The sequence below is a fragment of the Daphnia carinata genome, chromosome 2 (assembly GCF_022539665.2).
Source record: "Daphnia carinata strain CSIRO-1 chromosome 2, CSIRO_AGI_Dcar_HiC_V3, whole genome shotgun sequence".
NCBI classification, from domain to species: Eukaryota; Metazoa; Arthropoda; class Branchiopoda; order Diplostraca; family Daphniidae; genus Daphnia; species Daphnia carinata.
Window position 1 is genome coordinate 6,877,781 of NC_081332.1, and position 17,171 is coordinate 6,894,951.

Below are 17,171 nucleotides of genomic sequence, written 5' to 3' on the forward strand. Positions count from 1 at the left end.
CTAACTATATTAAGGCTAGAAAATTTGAGAATTTTACGGAAAAAAAGGACAGCTGCTTCCGTTTTTGGAACCCCCTCTCTTCAAACAAAAAAGCATTGTGTTGCGAGTGATCAATCAAATCAGTTGATTGTAAAACTGTTAATTCTTTCCGTTCATCGGGGTAAGAAAAAATGGGAAAGGGTTTTTGGTTTAATGTTTTAAGTGCCACCAGTTCAAAACTCCCAACAACAGCAAAGTTTTAATTTTGTGTACAATGCTAGAAAACCTGTGAATGGTACATTAGCTTCCCTATTACTCTTTTTCCTTTAATCGTTTGCTTGTGGTCTATTACCATTATTTTATTGTTTGCGCATTAAATTGTTGTATTTATTTATTTTCGCTATAGCTAAAGCGCCCTACTTTTCTTCAAGGATTCAATTCTCTTTGGGCCGAGAAAGAAAAAGACCGCAAAAGTACTGACAAAGGGAAGTCAAACTTGAAGTTTATTAACCCATTGCACAAACCGTAGATATTTTCCAAAACGAGGCAGATATGTCAATTAGATGTGTGCTGCCCGTTATAACGGTATGGAAGGAAAAGCTGGCTGACATTGAAGAAAACCGATGCATCTATAAAGAAGCCGAATATATTATCTTCATTAACTTTTCCTTCTTTGCATCCTTGGTAACATTCAAGTTTGGACATGGTAGTTGCAACACCATGTACGCAACACAGCTGACCAAGATAAACATCTGCTGGTTTACTCACGCAAACGGTAAGTCACCAACATCACGCCATGTTGGACGCGTCTCCTGATTGGCTGCACGTGCGAGGCTCATAAGCGCCTTCCTCATCACGCCACTTTGCCAATATGCGAAGCTCCATGGTGAACCCAGCAACTGAGGAAGATCAGTCAAGAGCTTGCCTGTGCGTCTACTAGTCGCCTAGAATCTCTTATCGCTTTGCCTTATTGAGAAGTACTGCGCAGTAATCAAACCCTTTTATCTTAATGTTTGTATAATTGAGTTTTACGTAATTAAATTTGTTCGGACTTGAATAATCCTCGAACGGTTCGATTGTCTTTGTATTACTTATTGAAACCTCTATCTGCGTGTCGCCTACGGGAAGCTGAGTTTAGCACGTTCGCTATCGTATCGTGTCGTTTTCCCCCTTCCGTTTTTCTACTCGTGTGAGCACGGTAAGCCTCGCTTACAATTGTCTCTCTTAATTTGTTTCCCAATTGTTTCTTTTCTCTTCACATGTTCTCAAGCCTTTTGTACTCCTATGCCTAAGCCTAAAATAATACATCCATCATTGTGGGTAATCGCGTTCGAGTTCGCCATTCGTTACTTGTCTTAAACCCGTAAAGTCGTCGTCCCTACGGGGAGATTGCTTTATACATCTGTTATTGGATTCCTCTTGTTGCCTGCTAACCAACTAGCATTAGTGCAAGATTTGATCATCTTTTCTGTTTCAACCATTTGAGATTGGCATCTATCTGAACCTAATTTCAAACTTTCTTGGGTACGAGACGAAGAATCTTAGCTAATTCATAAGTTAACAGACGAACCAGATGCCATGACAATATTATTGCTATATGGGACAGGTACTCAACTATGAATTTAAGCCTCGATAGCACCTAGCGCCTCGTTCCAATACATCGTAACCACGTGGGTAAAATTGTACAACCTAGGAGAAAATGTCCGGGATGTACCAAAATAACCCGACTACCCCTCCCTCCTGCTCAGTTATTTAGCCGATTATATGTGTTATGTTGCGATATAGTAAAATACGGGACAACGTAGTACGCATTACCATGGAAACGACTCATGAATGAGCTTGTGCTCTTACATCACGAAGGAGTGAGACAAATTTCCATTAGGCAAAGCCAAAAATTTTTGGAATCTACGACACATTTTTTTTCTACTAGGTTACAAGAGACAGACTTAGGGATGCGAAGGGTCGCCTCTATGGTAACAAAGCTTGCAAAATCTGCAAAATCTTTCAAAATCTCTAAAATTTGCTAGATTCTCTAGAAACTTATAGAATCACAAAAATTTGCTAAAATCCCTAAATCTTATAGAATCCATTAAATTCTCAAAGATTTTGTATCTCGTGCACATTGAATTTGCGTTGCCAACCCCTCGATATTTTCTACCACTCGTTCATGAGTTGTATTTCGATTCAGATCAAAATAGTTCATCGAATAGGTAATTTATTTGTCTTTGTGTCATCAATTTGCCGTGGAGATTTTTTCAAATGGAAACACTGCCATGAACACTGTGAATATGCTTAGTAGCAATTGGGCAGCCATTGGTTGTCGAAGAAAACGAGCTAGTAGTTCAATGCATACGTTAGCCATTAGCATAAAGGTCAATGTGGTAAAGTTCTCTACTATCACCCACCTCGAAAATGGTTAACCAGTATATTAGATTGATGAAGAAAATGTAAATGAAGTAAATGTTCTTCACCAAAAAAGATTTCAGTGAAAATTTAACTGTAGATACTGTGTTTTCTTGTCGTTTTTGTGCAATCAGGTTTCAACGGGAATTGACATTTGATCGTCGCGATAGCTACAGCATCGTAGCGAAAGTTGTCAGTTCGTCGCTACAAAAGGTAGGGGAGGTAGGGCGCAATTGGAACGCTAGGCAATTGAAACAAAAATTATACCACTCAAAGTATGACAGGGATTTTGTTCAAAAAATTTGAATTGAAATAGGAATTAGGGTTGTTTATTTTTAGAAAAAATTAGAGGCTTTAGACTCTAAAAGTTTTCGAGTTATCCCAAAAAGTTTTTTTTTTAGGTCCATTTCTTGTTTTTGCCCAGACAACTTTTTCATTTTAACCCCTTAAACGATGGAGGAAATTATTTTAAAAAGTCTTAAATCATTCCTAGTTCATTTTTATATAAACTGATTACACTACTTTTTTCCTAGCTCGTTTTTATACTCTATAAACAATTAGTTTCCGTGAAGACCCATGCTAAGGGCAAATGGAACACAGATATGCGTCCTCTTTCCTGCAATTTGGCAACATTGTTCCTGCCATTGCAAATAAATTGCCAAATACAGCCTTTAAAATTTCCTATATTGATAAACATCGTCTGCTGGTTGGCGTGTACATATCGTCTGCATTTTGTTTTTTAATTTTTTTCAACATTGCGAACCTAAGGTTGCTTAAACTTATGAATTAGTAAAGTTAAATTATTCTCATTAATAACGATTAGGATATATGTTTAACATCCAATAAATGCTATTATAAAAATTTAGTTTTCATATTAGCAAATTTTTTCCTATTTTAGTGACTTATTATGAAGCTAATTTAAGAGAATTACAAATATTCATTAACTAATATTTAGTTGCTCCAGGAAGTTGTGAAATAACTTAAAAATGTAGAATAAATTTTTTTATATTCTAGTAAAAATTTCATCGAAACAAGGTACTCCAATTTTTTTACCCCTAAGAGATGTTCACCTTTGCCGAACCCCCCCCCCCCCCAAAAAAAAAAAAAAAAATAACGTAGCTGAGTTAACTGGCTACAAATCTATATATTTTTTAGCTTAGTTGAACGATTTTTGTAATCGGGGGAACAAAAATGAGTTTCTCGTTCCAATCACGCCCTACCTCCCCTATCAATGATTAGTTAGATGAAAAGTAATCGTATTCATAGTTGTGTTTTTTTTTCAATAATCTTTTCATTGATACTTAGTAATAGCAGGAACAAATTTGAATGCAGAATTACATCCAGAAATTGGAAAGTGAAGAATATGAAGTGCTGGTTTATAACTAAGAGCAGACGTATGCGGACAAAACCCAAAGAGACAATTTGTTTCATTTCCGTCTTTTACCCGCCCAATATATTGAAAACAATTTAAACCTTTTTATATTTGTTCATTGCCAGATAGAAAGGTATGTACCACACTGACGTTTACCGAGAGAAGAAACCACTAATTAATTTTCTTATCGCTACTTTTCTTTAGCTAAAAGAACTTCTAAGTATTTCCCCCCACCTCACACGTTTCCCCTACGATTTAAAATGTAGATATTTGGAAAACCGGCAATTACGCGGGTTGATAAAAAAGCGGAAATTTCCTAGAAATAAAAATTTCCCGTTTAACTGAAAATGAGAGTGATTTTGCATATGGCATGATATGCAAAATCAGATATTGAAGTATAGTAGAAACGATGTTCTTTTTGTAAAGCCCTTATGCGCCTTTTCTTAACCCAAGCCCCAGCCCCAAGTTACCACACCAATATGGCCCCGTCCATAAATTTGAGAGAATTAAGAAAATTCATAGCGACACTCTTATTTACGTAAAAAATTCAAAAAATGTATGGTAGGGGAGACTGGGGTGTGTTCGGACACGTTTTGTTTTTCGGCCATATCTTCGACACAAATTACTCGATTTTCTTTTTGATTGTGCCAATATATTGCCTGCTTCTTCCTTTACCGCCGTGATTTTTTTCAGATTTTTAGATGAAATTATGTGCCGTCCACAGAATTTTAAAGTTTTGAAAAATTTGAGGGAGGAGCCTGTGGTGTTGGGTGAATTGGGACACAAGGGTGGGTGATGTGGGACAGCCTCAGTTTATACTTATAAAATACATTTTAAAAATTGTAATAAATCAGCAGGATACTACTAGATGAACTCTTTATTTTAGAAAAGTTAGTTAGTTAGAAAGTAATTTTTTTACTAATTAGTGTAGCGCTATTTTTGTAGCTCCGCCTTTAACCCCACCCACTACTGTTCCATTTCAGCAGTCCCAACCAGCCCCAAAAAAAGTCTTTTGGTAAAAATACAATTTCGCTCAAAATAATAGTCCTAAAATAAATTTTTTTTTGCAAACGATAGAGAAATGGATATACAACATGTTTGTATGTATAAAATTTTAACTACTTGTAGTATTGCGAAGAAAAACACTAAATGGCGGCGAAAAATTTAAGGAAAAAAATACCGTTTTTTTATTTTCTAAATAACTTTTGTATTTTTTTACATATTCGCTTAAAACTTTTACCCTAAATAGAAAACATAAATACCTATAATATATAATTTTTTTGAAATTTTAAATTAATGATTACTATTTTTCCTCCAGCTGTCCCACTTCACCCACTGTCCCGGCTCACCCCAGTGTCCCGTACCTGGATAAGAACCATACTAGTATATGTACCAACATATAGTATACGAACCGCATTCCTACGTAACACGTAAAAAGAGCCCAAGTCGGAACGGCACTTAACTTCCCTTCAAACAACAACGAAATCTATCGTTAGGCATATGATTATGGTTCACCTATCAGGGGACAAGGCCACTGACGAGAACCCCAGGCTCCTTTTGTTTTTGTTTTAGCGCCAATGAGCCAGAGTGCTACAGAAAGGTACCGGTTCTTCTGGTGCAGCACCGCACTCTAGGACAATACCGCAACATATCAGAAATCCCCACATTGAACTTCTCCGTTCTTCTTTTTTTCGGGGAGGGCATGCGGTGTCCCCGATTTCATGATGGCCGAGGCCGAGCCTCCTGGCGGCCGACATACGTACGGCGAATCAAGGCGGGATGATACTACCGCCATTGCATATCTGAATTATTATTTACTTTTTTAGTTTTGCATATTTATACTGTTTATTATCCGTTAAATGCATCTATTTTTGCCCTGCTTAATTTTGTTTCATATTTCAATTTATTGCTGTGAAAAACTACAATCGCTTCTGCTTGACACCACTTCTGTGTACAAACTCCATTTTATCAATTAATTTCTGTTATCTGTAACGAAACATGATCAAGCATTAAGGCCGGGTGCTACTAAACAGTGATATCTGGGGACTGGATCAATAGATAGACAACAAACCATTAATAAATTGTAATAAGATAATTAATGCAGTAACAAATCACGAAAAAAAATGTAACAAAAAATGTGCCAAACTGGACCACTCCCCTCTTTTCATAATATAAACGTAAATATGCAAATCTTACACAATTAAATTACATTCAATCGAGAAATGAAATGTGCAGAATGAGAAAGATAATCCACAAAACAAACATGCTTACGCAAATTACTTTTACATCGATAAACAAAACAATTTTCCGAAAAAAAAGTTCATAAATAAAAGAAACCAATTTTTTAGATCCTTAATATTGTCATAACGCCGTGGCTTTAAATCCTCATAGTAGCTGAAAGAAGTTCACATCAGAAGATATTCGCACGAAGCCCCCCCCCCCGTATGTGTCAGACAAGTTGCGCCTTTCAACTATTGGCGCAACACAACCAGTACATCAATGAATAATCTAAAACAAGAAAAAAAGGAAAACAGTCATGCTAAAATATGTCTGGGTCGAAATTGTCTTCTGTCTTTCTATCATTATTATTCTAAGATACGCAGAAAGACATGAAGACAATTTGAAAGAAGGCGTCGAAAAGTTAAGATTGGCATAATCCGCAATCGCTTAAAAAACCGACGTCAACAGTTCAGGAAGAAATTCCATTGGAGACAATTAAGGGGAACTAAGAAAAAACTACACTTCATAAAAATAGTAATAATATTTTAAAACGATAATCTCATACCAGCTCTTGCTAGACTTGAAGTAACTGGCTTCCCTATGAAACGATGACATAAAAATCTTCGTCCGTCACTAGGGTTTTTAGTTCATCGAAATCATTTAAGTCATAGAAAAATCGGCTGCTATTTTCAGTCACTACATTATTTTTTGCCCCCCTTTCCGTTGACTTGTACCAGGTCTGCCTTTTAAAGAAAACTTACATGTAGTAAGCGGCAAAAGTTGACTAGCACTTCAAGCAATCTCATGTTTTAATTGTTTTCTGACTGGCATTTCTTCTTAGATTTGCTAGTGCGAACAAATACCATGACGATTTAGGTCCACTTTTTAAAAACAGGAAAATGTGGTTTTCCAACGACGTGAATGAAAATATGCGTACGGTAGTTAACATGACAGAATTTCGTTGGTTTTCTGGCGTTCCATATTCAACGAAAAATCGCCAGAGCCAATCCCAATTGTTGTATTCCCTATCCACATAAATAGTCAGTGTTTAACTTTCTTTGCCGTACAAATGATTCATTCGACAAGATCATTGATTTTATGTTCCATTGCCACTAATACTTCCCTTGAACTTGAATCCTTGATTGAATAATTGTCACCTTGAACTTTCCTATGTCTCGCATTTTCCACCATCAGCTGCTTCTTTGGGTTGACTTTGTTAGACTTCACTGATTATTTATTATTCGTGTGAGATGTCTCGTTAGCTCAGGTCATTATTAACACACTGAAAAACATGTGGAGTTGGAGTGTCTTAAAGAACTGCCATCCGTGATCCAATATTACTCAAACAGAAGCTAACTATCGGGGTGAAATTTCTATGATCCCCCAAAACCAATGAGGGTTTCAATTGCTAGGCACAGGATTTTACTAAATGCCTTCCTAAAAGTCCTACACATCTGTCTCGTAAAGAAGGGCTCTCGGGTTTTGGTTGCGCTAGCTTATGGGAATAGGTTAAATTGCCTGGGGGAGTCCCATTTCCTCTATCTGATTTTCTAAATCAAATACAGATGGCGTTGGGGGGGGGGGGGACTGGTAAAGCAGGCTGTTGCTGTGTTGCACAAGTGATGCTATGCCGAATAGATAAAGGACCGACTGCAATTTCGAATCTGGATTCTTATCCGGGTTTATAAATGCCATCGTCCACCATTCACGTTTTATCAAGATATGTTGATAAGGCGACAAAGGGAAACTTTGGGACAAGGTACGTCATAGAGAGGCACACAGGAAAATGCAATTAGTTCGGGATTAAGATAATCGGGGAGCAGAACAAGTACATTTTAGTCCCCTTGACGTGACTATCCTTCATCGTGCGCGAAAGAAAAGCCTTGTGGAAAGCATTCGACAAACGCGTTTTTTTTTGTGTGTGTGTTGTTCGTTCTTTGAATGCCATGAAAGGTGACTACATTTTGGTAACGGGACTGCTGATTGCTGCGCTCGCCAATCTGCCGGAAATCCAATCTCAAGGTAACACCTTATGTGTTTTCTTAAATATACCTACACGATAACATATCCCATTTATAAATTTCTCGTTTGAACGCGTGTGAAGCAGGAAAAGTGCTTTTTTCCTCTGAGTTTTAGTTTCAGACTTTCAAGGGGTTAATTTTGAGAATTTAGATAGGCAAATTTATCAAAGAAACCCCTTCAAAGCATCTCCTTGAATTCACTGTGAAAAATTATGAGTAAAAAGTTGTTAAAAAATTCAAAAAAGAAAGGCAAAATTTTAATGACCTAGTTGTATAAAGTTTAAATGTCATACTTTTTTACTCAAAGTGATATATATGGCCAATGATTTTCAGAATGCGCATTTTATGGAGAAAACATAAAGGAAAACCAAACTAATGTGAACATCACCGAAACTATACCAAAAGACACAGTCATCTTAAGTGTAACAACATCTGCGGGATGTAATATCTTCTCTTATATAATGTCTCACGTTGGCAGAAAATGTTTGTATTAAACAAATTAATCCAATTTTTAGACTTGAACTGCTCGGATCTCTCTTCGAGTTCGTTGGAGTTTTCGAAATATATAGGATACAGACACACTCCGACTGCGACTGCAAACAAAACGCTGGAATTGTTTATGGCTCAAGCGATTGGTGACGACCTTGACAACGGCGACTTAAATATTGCGGTAAGATAGTAAGGAATTTCTTTTTAGACACGGTTTTAGCAAGGTTTTGCAAGAAAAAAAAAGAACACTGTCGCAGCGCTTCCGACCCCCAGTCTGTTGCATGGCCCTGTCAAAAACAGCGTAAGCTTCGCCCCATTTCCGGGTTGAAGCTCTGCCGGTAAAAAACTGTGTTGTCTAGTCCTGGACCATCGCTTCGTGATTGTTACAGTAATTTTGTAAGCATCTAAGTCCGAGAAATTTGCCATCCAAAATTAGTTGTTTGTTATAACTTACAGACTTTAAAATATCAATTCCATCTGAGGACTTCCTTGCGCTATATTTTATTTCACATATAAGCATTTTATTAATATTTACCATGTATTTTTTTTGTTCCTCGATCTTTGTGACAAAGTATGTTTTGTCGTTTCTCCCAGTTTTTAGTCCTGTTTGAATGACATAATTCTTCAAAAGTCGGTTCTGCTACTTATTTGACAACGAGTATAGTAATCGTTTTCCATTTTCTGCCATTTATTCGCAGGAGCAAAAATATGCATTGCTGATAGGCCAATGCAAGCTCTACTGCCAACAAACCACCACCAGATTATCCGTACGTCAAAATTAATTTCATTTACCGTCTTGAAAGGTGATAACACTCATGTTTGACACTTCGTAAATAATTTAGGTTGCCGTGACTATTGAACCCGAAAATACCCAGACACCGATATTCAGCCAGAATTCGGCCCATTTGACTTTGGACGAAAACTATCCCATCGGATTAGACTTTAGCGATCTATTGATCGTTAATGAGCAGCGGTTAAAAGTCTCTGATAAGGACCTCCCTCTCGAAGAACTCACCTTTGATGTTAGTGATTCACGATTCAAGGCATTCCCGCCGACATTTCGATACTACAATGATTCCAAAAATCATTTACGTGTCGAGTACGAACCACGCATTGCTGTTAATCAGCCGTTGAACGCCGAAGATAGTCCTATCATCTTTAATTTAATCGCCCAAGTATATGGTCTATTAACGATAACTTAGTTTTGTCGGACAATTAATAAGCTCGTGTGCTTTCCCGCTTCTTTGCCGTGTCCCGTTCTAAAGAATAACCAAACTGAAAGTCTCTTCCCGATTACAATCGACATATCTCCGAACGATATGCGCGACCCAGAGTTTGTATGGCCATACTACACTTCTACAATTTCAAATTCTCAAGTAAACATTTTTCTTCCTTCTCCATCCAATGAAATATTTGACAAGTCTTTTACGTTGCCTTTTTTATTCTTTATGTTATTGTGTTGTTTATTGTTAGTTCACAGGATTGCTGACAATCAAGCAGGGAAATATTCTCGCATTCGACGGTGACAGAAAAATCAATCAGACGATCCGTTATGAAATTACCGACAAAGGTACGACTTCCATTCAAATCCCACAACTGATGTTTCAATATTTACTGTATATTACTTAAGATGTCGAATCAATTGTCATCTAGGTGGTCTCGAAGTACGTATAAGGAACCAACAGCCAGGTAAAGGTGTTCCAATAGAAATAGAACTAACGCTGTCTGTGGAAGGCTCGGCAACCGACAAAATGCGTTACGTCGTTATTAAGGTACATTGGTATTCACGCATTAAAATCCTGTCTGCGATGCACGTTCACAGCTTGTAACGCCATTCAATTACCTCAGGCGACACAAGTAGATGACGTAAATCGATACGAAACCGTCGTTCTCGCCGTAGAGCTCCCGCAAACCGTAGTGACGACGCCAGTTCCAACAACCCAGCCAACTTGTCCTCCTTGCCCGACCTCCAGCACAGCCACCGTGCCAACGACGACCACGGCAATACCATGTACTACTCCAACCCCACCGACTTGTGCGCCCTGTTCAACGGTGACGACAATCTCAACTACGTGCCCGACGTTCGATCCCACTACAGAATGTCCGACAATCAGCACAACAGACTGTTCCGCTTCTTCGACAGAGGCTACCCAGACTACCCTGTATACAAGCACGGCCTCATCTACGTATCCTAGCAGTTCTCCAGTTACGTCAACTACAACGGAAGGTAGAGCTACCCCTTATCCTTTTCACGAGACTTCCCTCTGTCTGCTTGCGTTCGAACACCGTTTTTAGCTTTTGTCGACTCAATGCGTATGATCGAAAACCCATTGGGTTTCTCCCTTTTCTGTATGATTGCTCAGCAGGAACGACAAGTTGCAGTTGCCCTACGTGTCCCGATGAGACCGTAACGGCCTGTCCAACAACACAATGCCCAACGCATCCGACAGAATGCCCAACATGTCCGACAGCAACTACCTTAGATTCATCTTCAGCTTCTACAGAAAATCCTTTGTCGACGGGTAAGCTCATAGAGTTCGGGCATTTATGAGCAATGCTTGTTTTGGGAATGCCAAAATCTTTGAGCAAGATTGTCCAGATTAGGTATTATGTTAATTAAGGTCATGAGCAGATCTTCGAGGTCCCAAAGGCATTTCAGATAAAAAAAAACACGAAAACAAATAAGGAAAAAAGAGGACCTGTGCAACGATTTACAACAGCGAGATACATGGGTCGTTGCATGTACTGTTTTAGCAACACACGTCAGCTCCGGCTTCTTATCCGACACATTGACTCGTGGCCTTAAAAACTTGCCAAACATACCCCTAACTAGGTGGTGACGCAATCACTACAACTATGACATCACCTAGAAAGCGATATTAACTTTTCCTTTTTTTTTTTAAATCTATAATCTCCTCTCTTTTTCCTCCATTAGTAACTTCAAACCCAACGACTTACTCAGAACTGACGACTGAAAGTTCTTCGACATGCGACTGTTCCACAACCCCGTCGACAGGTATAGCCCTCAGCTACTTTCTACGTTTAAAAAGCTTGACAACATACGTTTTACCAAACGATGACGCAATGACTGTAACTAGGTGTGACTTTGCATAGCAAACGGCGGTTTTTTATTTCTGTGTTTGATGCCCTTTCTTTTTCTTCCGTTGGTAGTTTCGCCTTCATCCCCAGTGACTTGCCCCGAATCAACGACTGCCAGTACTTCGACATGCGACTGTTCCACCACCCCGTCAACAAGTACAATCCTTGGACGCTATCTGTATTTTAATGCCATTAGATATGCCACAACATACGTTTTATATGATGACGCAATGCCACAATTATGCGTAACGTCGTCAAAACAGCTATGGCGCGAAATATTTTAAATTCTTTTTTTCTTTTTCGTTCTCTTTTTCTTCCAACTTCAACCTCATACCCAATAGGTTGCCCAGAAGCGACACCTACCATTACTTTACCCTGCGAATGTCCGACAGGTATAGGCCTCAGCTGTTGTCTATGTTTAACTTCTTTTTTTTATTTGTGTCCTACAACGATAGCTATTCATTTCCCCACTGAAACGGATGCTGAACGCACTTTTGTTGTTTTCTCAGCAGTTACGTGCCCAACAACCTCTACGCCGACCCCAGGAAGTCCTACGGTGCATTTCGACAAACAGCAATACGCGTCCGAATTGGTGGAAAACTCGCCCGCGCAAACTTTGGTTGTCAGTTTGAATGCCGAGAGCAGCTCGATGGACGAACAACCGGCATACAGCTTCGCGGAAAGTAAAGGAACATTAGGCCAGGCCTTGACGTTCAATGATTACAGTATACTTAAATGATTGAGTGTTTTTTTTGCGTCTATGAAAGGTTACGACGCCACGTATTTCAGTGTCGATTCCAAAACGGGAGTTGTCACCACCGCACGATCTCTACCAATTGGCGATTATACTTTGGAGGCCATTGCCGAAATTCGTAGTGGTGCCAAAGATTATACTCGGGTAAGAATTTGCCTCCAAGTGAAGAGAAAAAAACAAACGAAACAAACTAAACAACATATTTATTTAAAGATCGTCGTCTCATCGGTCATGGGAACCTTGTGCAACGGAACCCAGTTCAGCTCACCTCTGTACGAATTTCCTGTTGCTGAGCGAACAACCGGAATCGTTGGTCAAGTAGAACTGCGATCGACCGAGGACACCGTGTACGATTTGACTATCACATCATGCAACCCGCCGTCCATGATCGGTAACCTTCAAATGCCCTAAATACCCCCCGACCCTGCTCAGAAACATCCCAGTTTGACTTTTTAAGCGTTTTAGGTGACTTTGACGTGAAGCCAAATGGAACACTGGTCGTACTTAGGCCATTCGGTTGGACAGCCACGCTTCTGAAAATTACGATCACAATCACAGCCACAGGCCAACGCAATGTGAGACTATCGCCGATTTCGACAATAGTCAATCTCGATGTTTTGGATATCAACGAAGCACCCGAATTCGTTGGCTATGGTACTTCTGTGGTGGTTGGCTACCCAGAGCGCACCTACTTTGATCCTTCAGTTCAAATGCCACTCTACACAGTTAAGGTAAACCCCCACAATTTTTAATTTTATTTCTCTTTTTTTTTTTTTTTTTTAAACTGCCCTACTTAACTTGCGTCACAACATTTTTCAGGCATTCGATCCCGACAGCCAAGAAAACGCTAGTCTGACTTATCATTTGGCCAACGAATTCGAATATTTCGATATCGATGTGCTGACTGGGTCATTGTTTGTCAGAGGTCTCGACAGCTTGGATTCGACTTCTAGCCGCACGGTTCAAGTCCTCGCCAGAGATAAGCACGGCTTGCAGGACAGCCTAAGCATAACTGTACGGTTATCGATCAAAATGCCGCTATCACCGTTCGGACATTTATTGACTGTCTTGTATTTCAATTTTGATGCCGATGCTTCTATTTTCAGGTGAAATCTTTGGGTGAAGATTTCATCGCATTCATGAAAGCTAAAAGCGACACCGACGTCTTGACGGCAGACACGGTCGCTAGCGATTTGAGCCGCATTTTAGGCTATCAGACGGTCGTTTTGCGCATTGAAAAGGGTCCGGATTCCGGCGCTAGTGTCCGACAACTACCTAATGGTTACGCCTACAGCATAACTTTTTACGCTGTAAACCACACGGCATTCATCGCGAGGGAAGAAATTGTTAAGTGAGTTTGATCAGTTCCATTCGTGATGGGGATAAAGATCATCAGATTTTGATTGTAAATCTAAAAGGAAATTGGATCAAGCCAATACTAATGGCTTGAGTTGGACCATCGAAGGAAGTTTAGCCGCACCACTAGAATATGAAGTTGACACTCTTGTTGACAACTTAACTGCGGAAATGCAAGGTTACGAAATCGCCACTATTGTCTTGTCAACATTATTTGGAGTGACACTCCTCCTTATTGTAGCGTACATCATTTACACCAGAAAATTGTACGGGTCTAGTAATCGACGACGTCGAATCTAAATGTGTCATCCTAAATTTATGTTTTCTGTAATGATGTTGTAGCGAAACGAAACGTCCCTGGAGCAAAGCTGTCCACGCCGCGTCTCTGGAAATAGACAAGAAACACTGGGATCAGCGCTCGTAAGTTCCATACGTGATCCTGTGGCAAAAATAGGAGACAATGTTTGCATTTCAAAAGCTTTTCATCAAATTCTTACCTCATCTTAGATTCGCCCAGTCGAGTGGGATGGATGACGAGCAAATATTGGAGCCGGAAATCGGTAGCTTTAACAGGTGACGTACCGTTTCGTGACAAATTTTATTTCGATTCAAATTCAGAATTAGACATGACGAACGCGTCAATTGTTAATCTATAGCTCACTGTCCGGATTAAGCAACGGAGGAGCGAGACCATCACCTACCATTCGCTTCGTCACGGGAAAAACATTTGACAACGACGTTGAACAAGCGCAATCACCTACAGAAGAAGAGGCCTATTGCCCTCCAACCCCCCTTCCGAAGAAAAGCATTTTAAAAGATTCAAATGCCACGGACAAGAACAACAAACAGGTATATTGAGAAAAACGCAAAAATAAAAATAAATCGATAACCGGTTCGGACGGTCAATCATGACCTACAACGTATTTGGCTAGAAAAACTGCTCATTTCCGATTGACATTGGAATAATTTTATCGATGCTTATAGAGGACGGACGGCGATAGCAAGTTAGAGGACACTAGTGTTGGCGTCAAGTTCAACTCGACTCCGGAAGTGATTGAAGTGGCTGCCACCTCGTCTGGCCCTCCATCGCAAGGGATAGATTTGTCTACCGAGAGTAATGACGCCGTTGACGACGACAACGATTTACTGATTGAGGAATTCTAAATCCTGTAAAATATGACTATAATGAATTTTTAACGTTTTCTACTGTAATCGTTGACTATGTTATACGTGCGTTATGTTATTGGGTGGTCTTAGATCTTTCCGATTTTCGTAGACAAGTTACGTCATTACTACTATTGTTACAGCATCATTTTTTACTCGATATGAACTATATCTTTTACGGGATAATTATACTTACATAGCAGAGAGACAAGCTACTGGGAACAGAGCCGCAGAACCTTTGTCAATTTGCCGCCATATATGTGAATTTAATCAAATAAAATATGCCGATTAATAACCGTGACTGCCTAACTATGGCAAATGAACGTGACGTTACTTGGCAACACGAATTTTATTGCATGACTGCGGCACAACTAACAGGAGGATGAAAGGAAAATGAGCTTCAGTCATGTCAAGGCTGTACTGCCCATTCCGGCATTATTATGTCTGTAGATTGTGCAATGAATTTCGCAACACTGTTCGAGTGAGAATACATTTTCGGCAAGTTACAGTCCTCAGCACTACAAATTGCGGACGTCCGGCCAAGGGGGCCAACAGTAGGACGCCAGATTCAACTAGGTTAGATGAGTGGCGACATTCAAAATGCACATAAAGCAGTAAATGGTATCAACGCTCTTTGAATTGTTGGTTACAGCCAGAAAGCATACAGCATAAATGTGAGCTTCGACAAGCCAACAAGCGAAATTATAAATCAGTCAGAAATGTGTAAGGAGAAGAGAAATGTCAACGTCAGGCCGGCGCCCAGCGATGTGTCCGTCTGCTGCTTGACTGCTCACTAGTCACTCCTCACCCCTGCTTACCAGCCGCCTTCCTCGTTTGCTGACATATCTTCTCTCTCATGTCGTCAATCAGTTACATTTTCGTGCGAAGTCTTCATTTGTTGTTTTGCCATCGTTCCCACCATCAGGCAACGAGAAGTGCAACCACCAAGACCACACTCTTCACCTCCTGTCTCTCGCATAAAACATGCGTAGACAGGCACAGGCCGTCCCCCTCACCCCTCCCTCCTCCGCACGACGATGCGTCTCCATTACCAAATGCTAATGATAGACATTACGGCCCTCCTCCTGAAAAAAAAAATAAATAAAAGAAAAAAAAAAGAAAAAAAGGGAAAAAAAAAAAGAAGAAAATAGTCGACTCAAATAAAACGTGTGTGTGTGTCTCTCTACATGTCTATATGTCTAATGTACAGACAGTATATATTAAAAATAAGAAAAAAAAATCAAGGACAAAAGCGACCTCAACAAGAGGATGTCGTTCCGGCCCCTTCGGTGATGGATTGATTCGAAGCTTGGAAAATAACCCAAAACGAGGGACAGCACAGCTACCTACCTATGTATACCTATCTATCTTTATCTCTTTCCCTCTCTCTCTCTCTCTCTTTCTCTATTTCACTCTCTATCCATCTAGCCATATGGCCTATCCATCTATACACATTTAGTAACTTTCAAATTCTCCATGCGAGACGCTCAAGTTTCATTACTGACTCGTAAATTTTCTGTTCCTTCCAACCAAAACAAAACACTATAGCTGGCATAGACGAAGACGAGCAAAAGGGATAGAAGGCAAGGTGACTACAATGTCTGGGGTGGAAACGGGAAACAACTCTTGGCATTTCATGGTCCATCACTGCAGGAGCTCTACGGACCACGATCTACTTGATTTAAAGCTGTCAGAGCCAAAAATAAAAATACAAAAAAAAAATAAATAAATAAATCTCATTCTTCTTCACCAAAAAGAAAACCCGGAGCTTTTTTTTTTTTTTTTTTTTTGTCGTCCTGTCTTTTTTTATTTATTTATTTATTATTATTTAGTTTAGTTTTTTTTTTCTTATGTCTATTTTTGTTTTGGTTCCTTCTTTTCTCTATCGCTCTCGTGGTGTTTTGCCTCTGAAAAAGAATGCATGACAAATGGTGAGTGGTGGAAATAGCCCGAAGACAAGGAGCGAGGCTCGTGCCCAGCGTTTGATGAGGTGTGTTTCTCGTCTTGGACCTTTTGGGGCTTTGATTGATATCGACTCCTCCCTCGCCAGTTGAAATGGTATATATACATGTACATATATAGTAGACTACGCTTATATTTATATATATATATATATATATATATATATATATATATATATACTCAAAATAATTATACATTGTAAATAAAAACATTATACAAGCCCCACGAGCAGGAGCAGCACTAGTTGAGGCCATTACTCTCTCTCTCTCTCTCTCTCTTTTTCTTTCTTTTCTTTTTCGTAGCTAACGTAGCCAGAAAGCAACAGCCAAAACAAGACTGCAAGTAATAAATT

At 39.5% G+C, this 17,171-nt stretch overlaps 1 protein-coding gene across 4 annotated transcripts; it reads left to right on the plus strand.

Moving 5' to 3' along the window:
• Positions 1–7,789: 7,789 nt before the first annotated feature.
• On the plus strand, positions 7,790–15,365 carry LOC130687004 (uncharacterized). 4 transcript variants are annotated; one of them, XM_057510159.2, is made up of 24 exons: positions 7,790–7,996; positions 8,329–8,436; positions 8,511–8,665; positions 9,183–9,251; positions 9,327–9,659; positions 9,750–9,860; positions 9,958–10,054; positions 10,138–10,256; positions 10,333–10,711; positions 10,848–11,006; positions 11,420–11,500; positions 11,656–11,739; positions 11,925–11,975; positions 12,093–12,266; positions 12,351–12,481; positions 12,551–12,728; positions 12,803–13,068; positions 13,157–13,351; positions 13,444–13,688; positions 13,756–13,959; positions 14,036–14,113; positions 14,201–14,266; positions 14,350–14,542; positions 14,678–15,365. In XM_057510159.2, the coding sequence occupies exons 1-24, from the start codon at positions 7,921–7,923 to the stop codon at positions 14,855–14,857; spliced, it is 3,732 nt and encodes a 1,243-aa protein (XP_057366142.1). In that variant the 5' UTR covers positions 7,790–7,920; the 3' UTR covers positions 14,858–15,365. The 4 variants fall into 4 exon arrangements, with proteins under 4 accessions (XP_057366142.1, XP_057366144.1, XP_057366143.1 ...); XM_057510161.2 differs by having other exon boundaries at positions 12,096–12,266; XM_057510160.2 differs by having other exon boundaries at positions 10,851–11,006.
• The last annotated feature ends 1,806 nt before the right edge of the window (positions 15,366–17,171 follow it).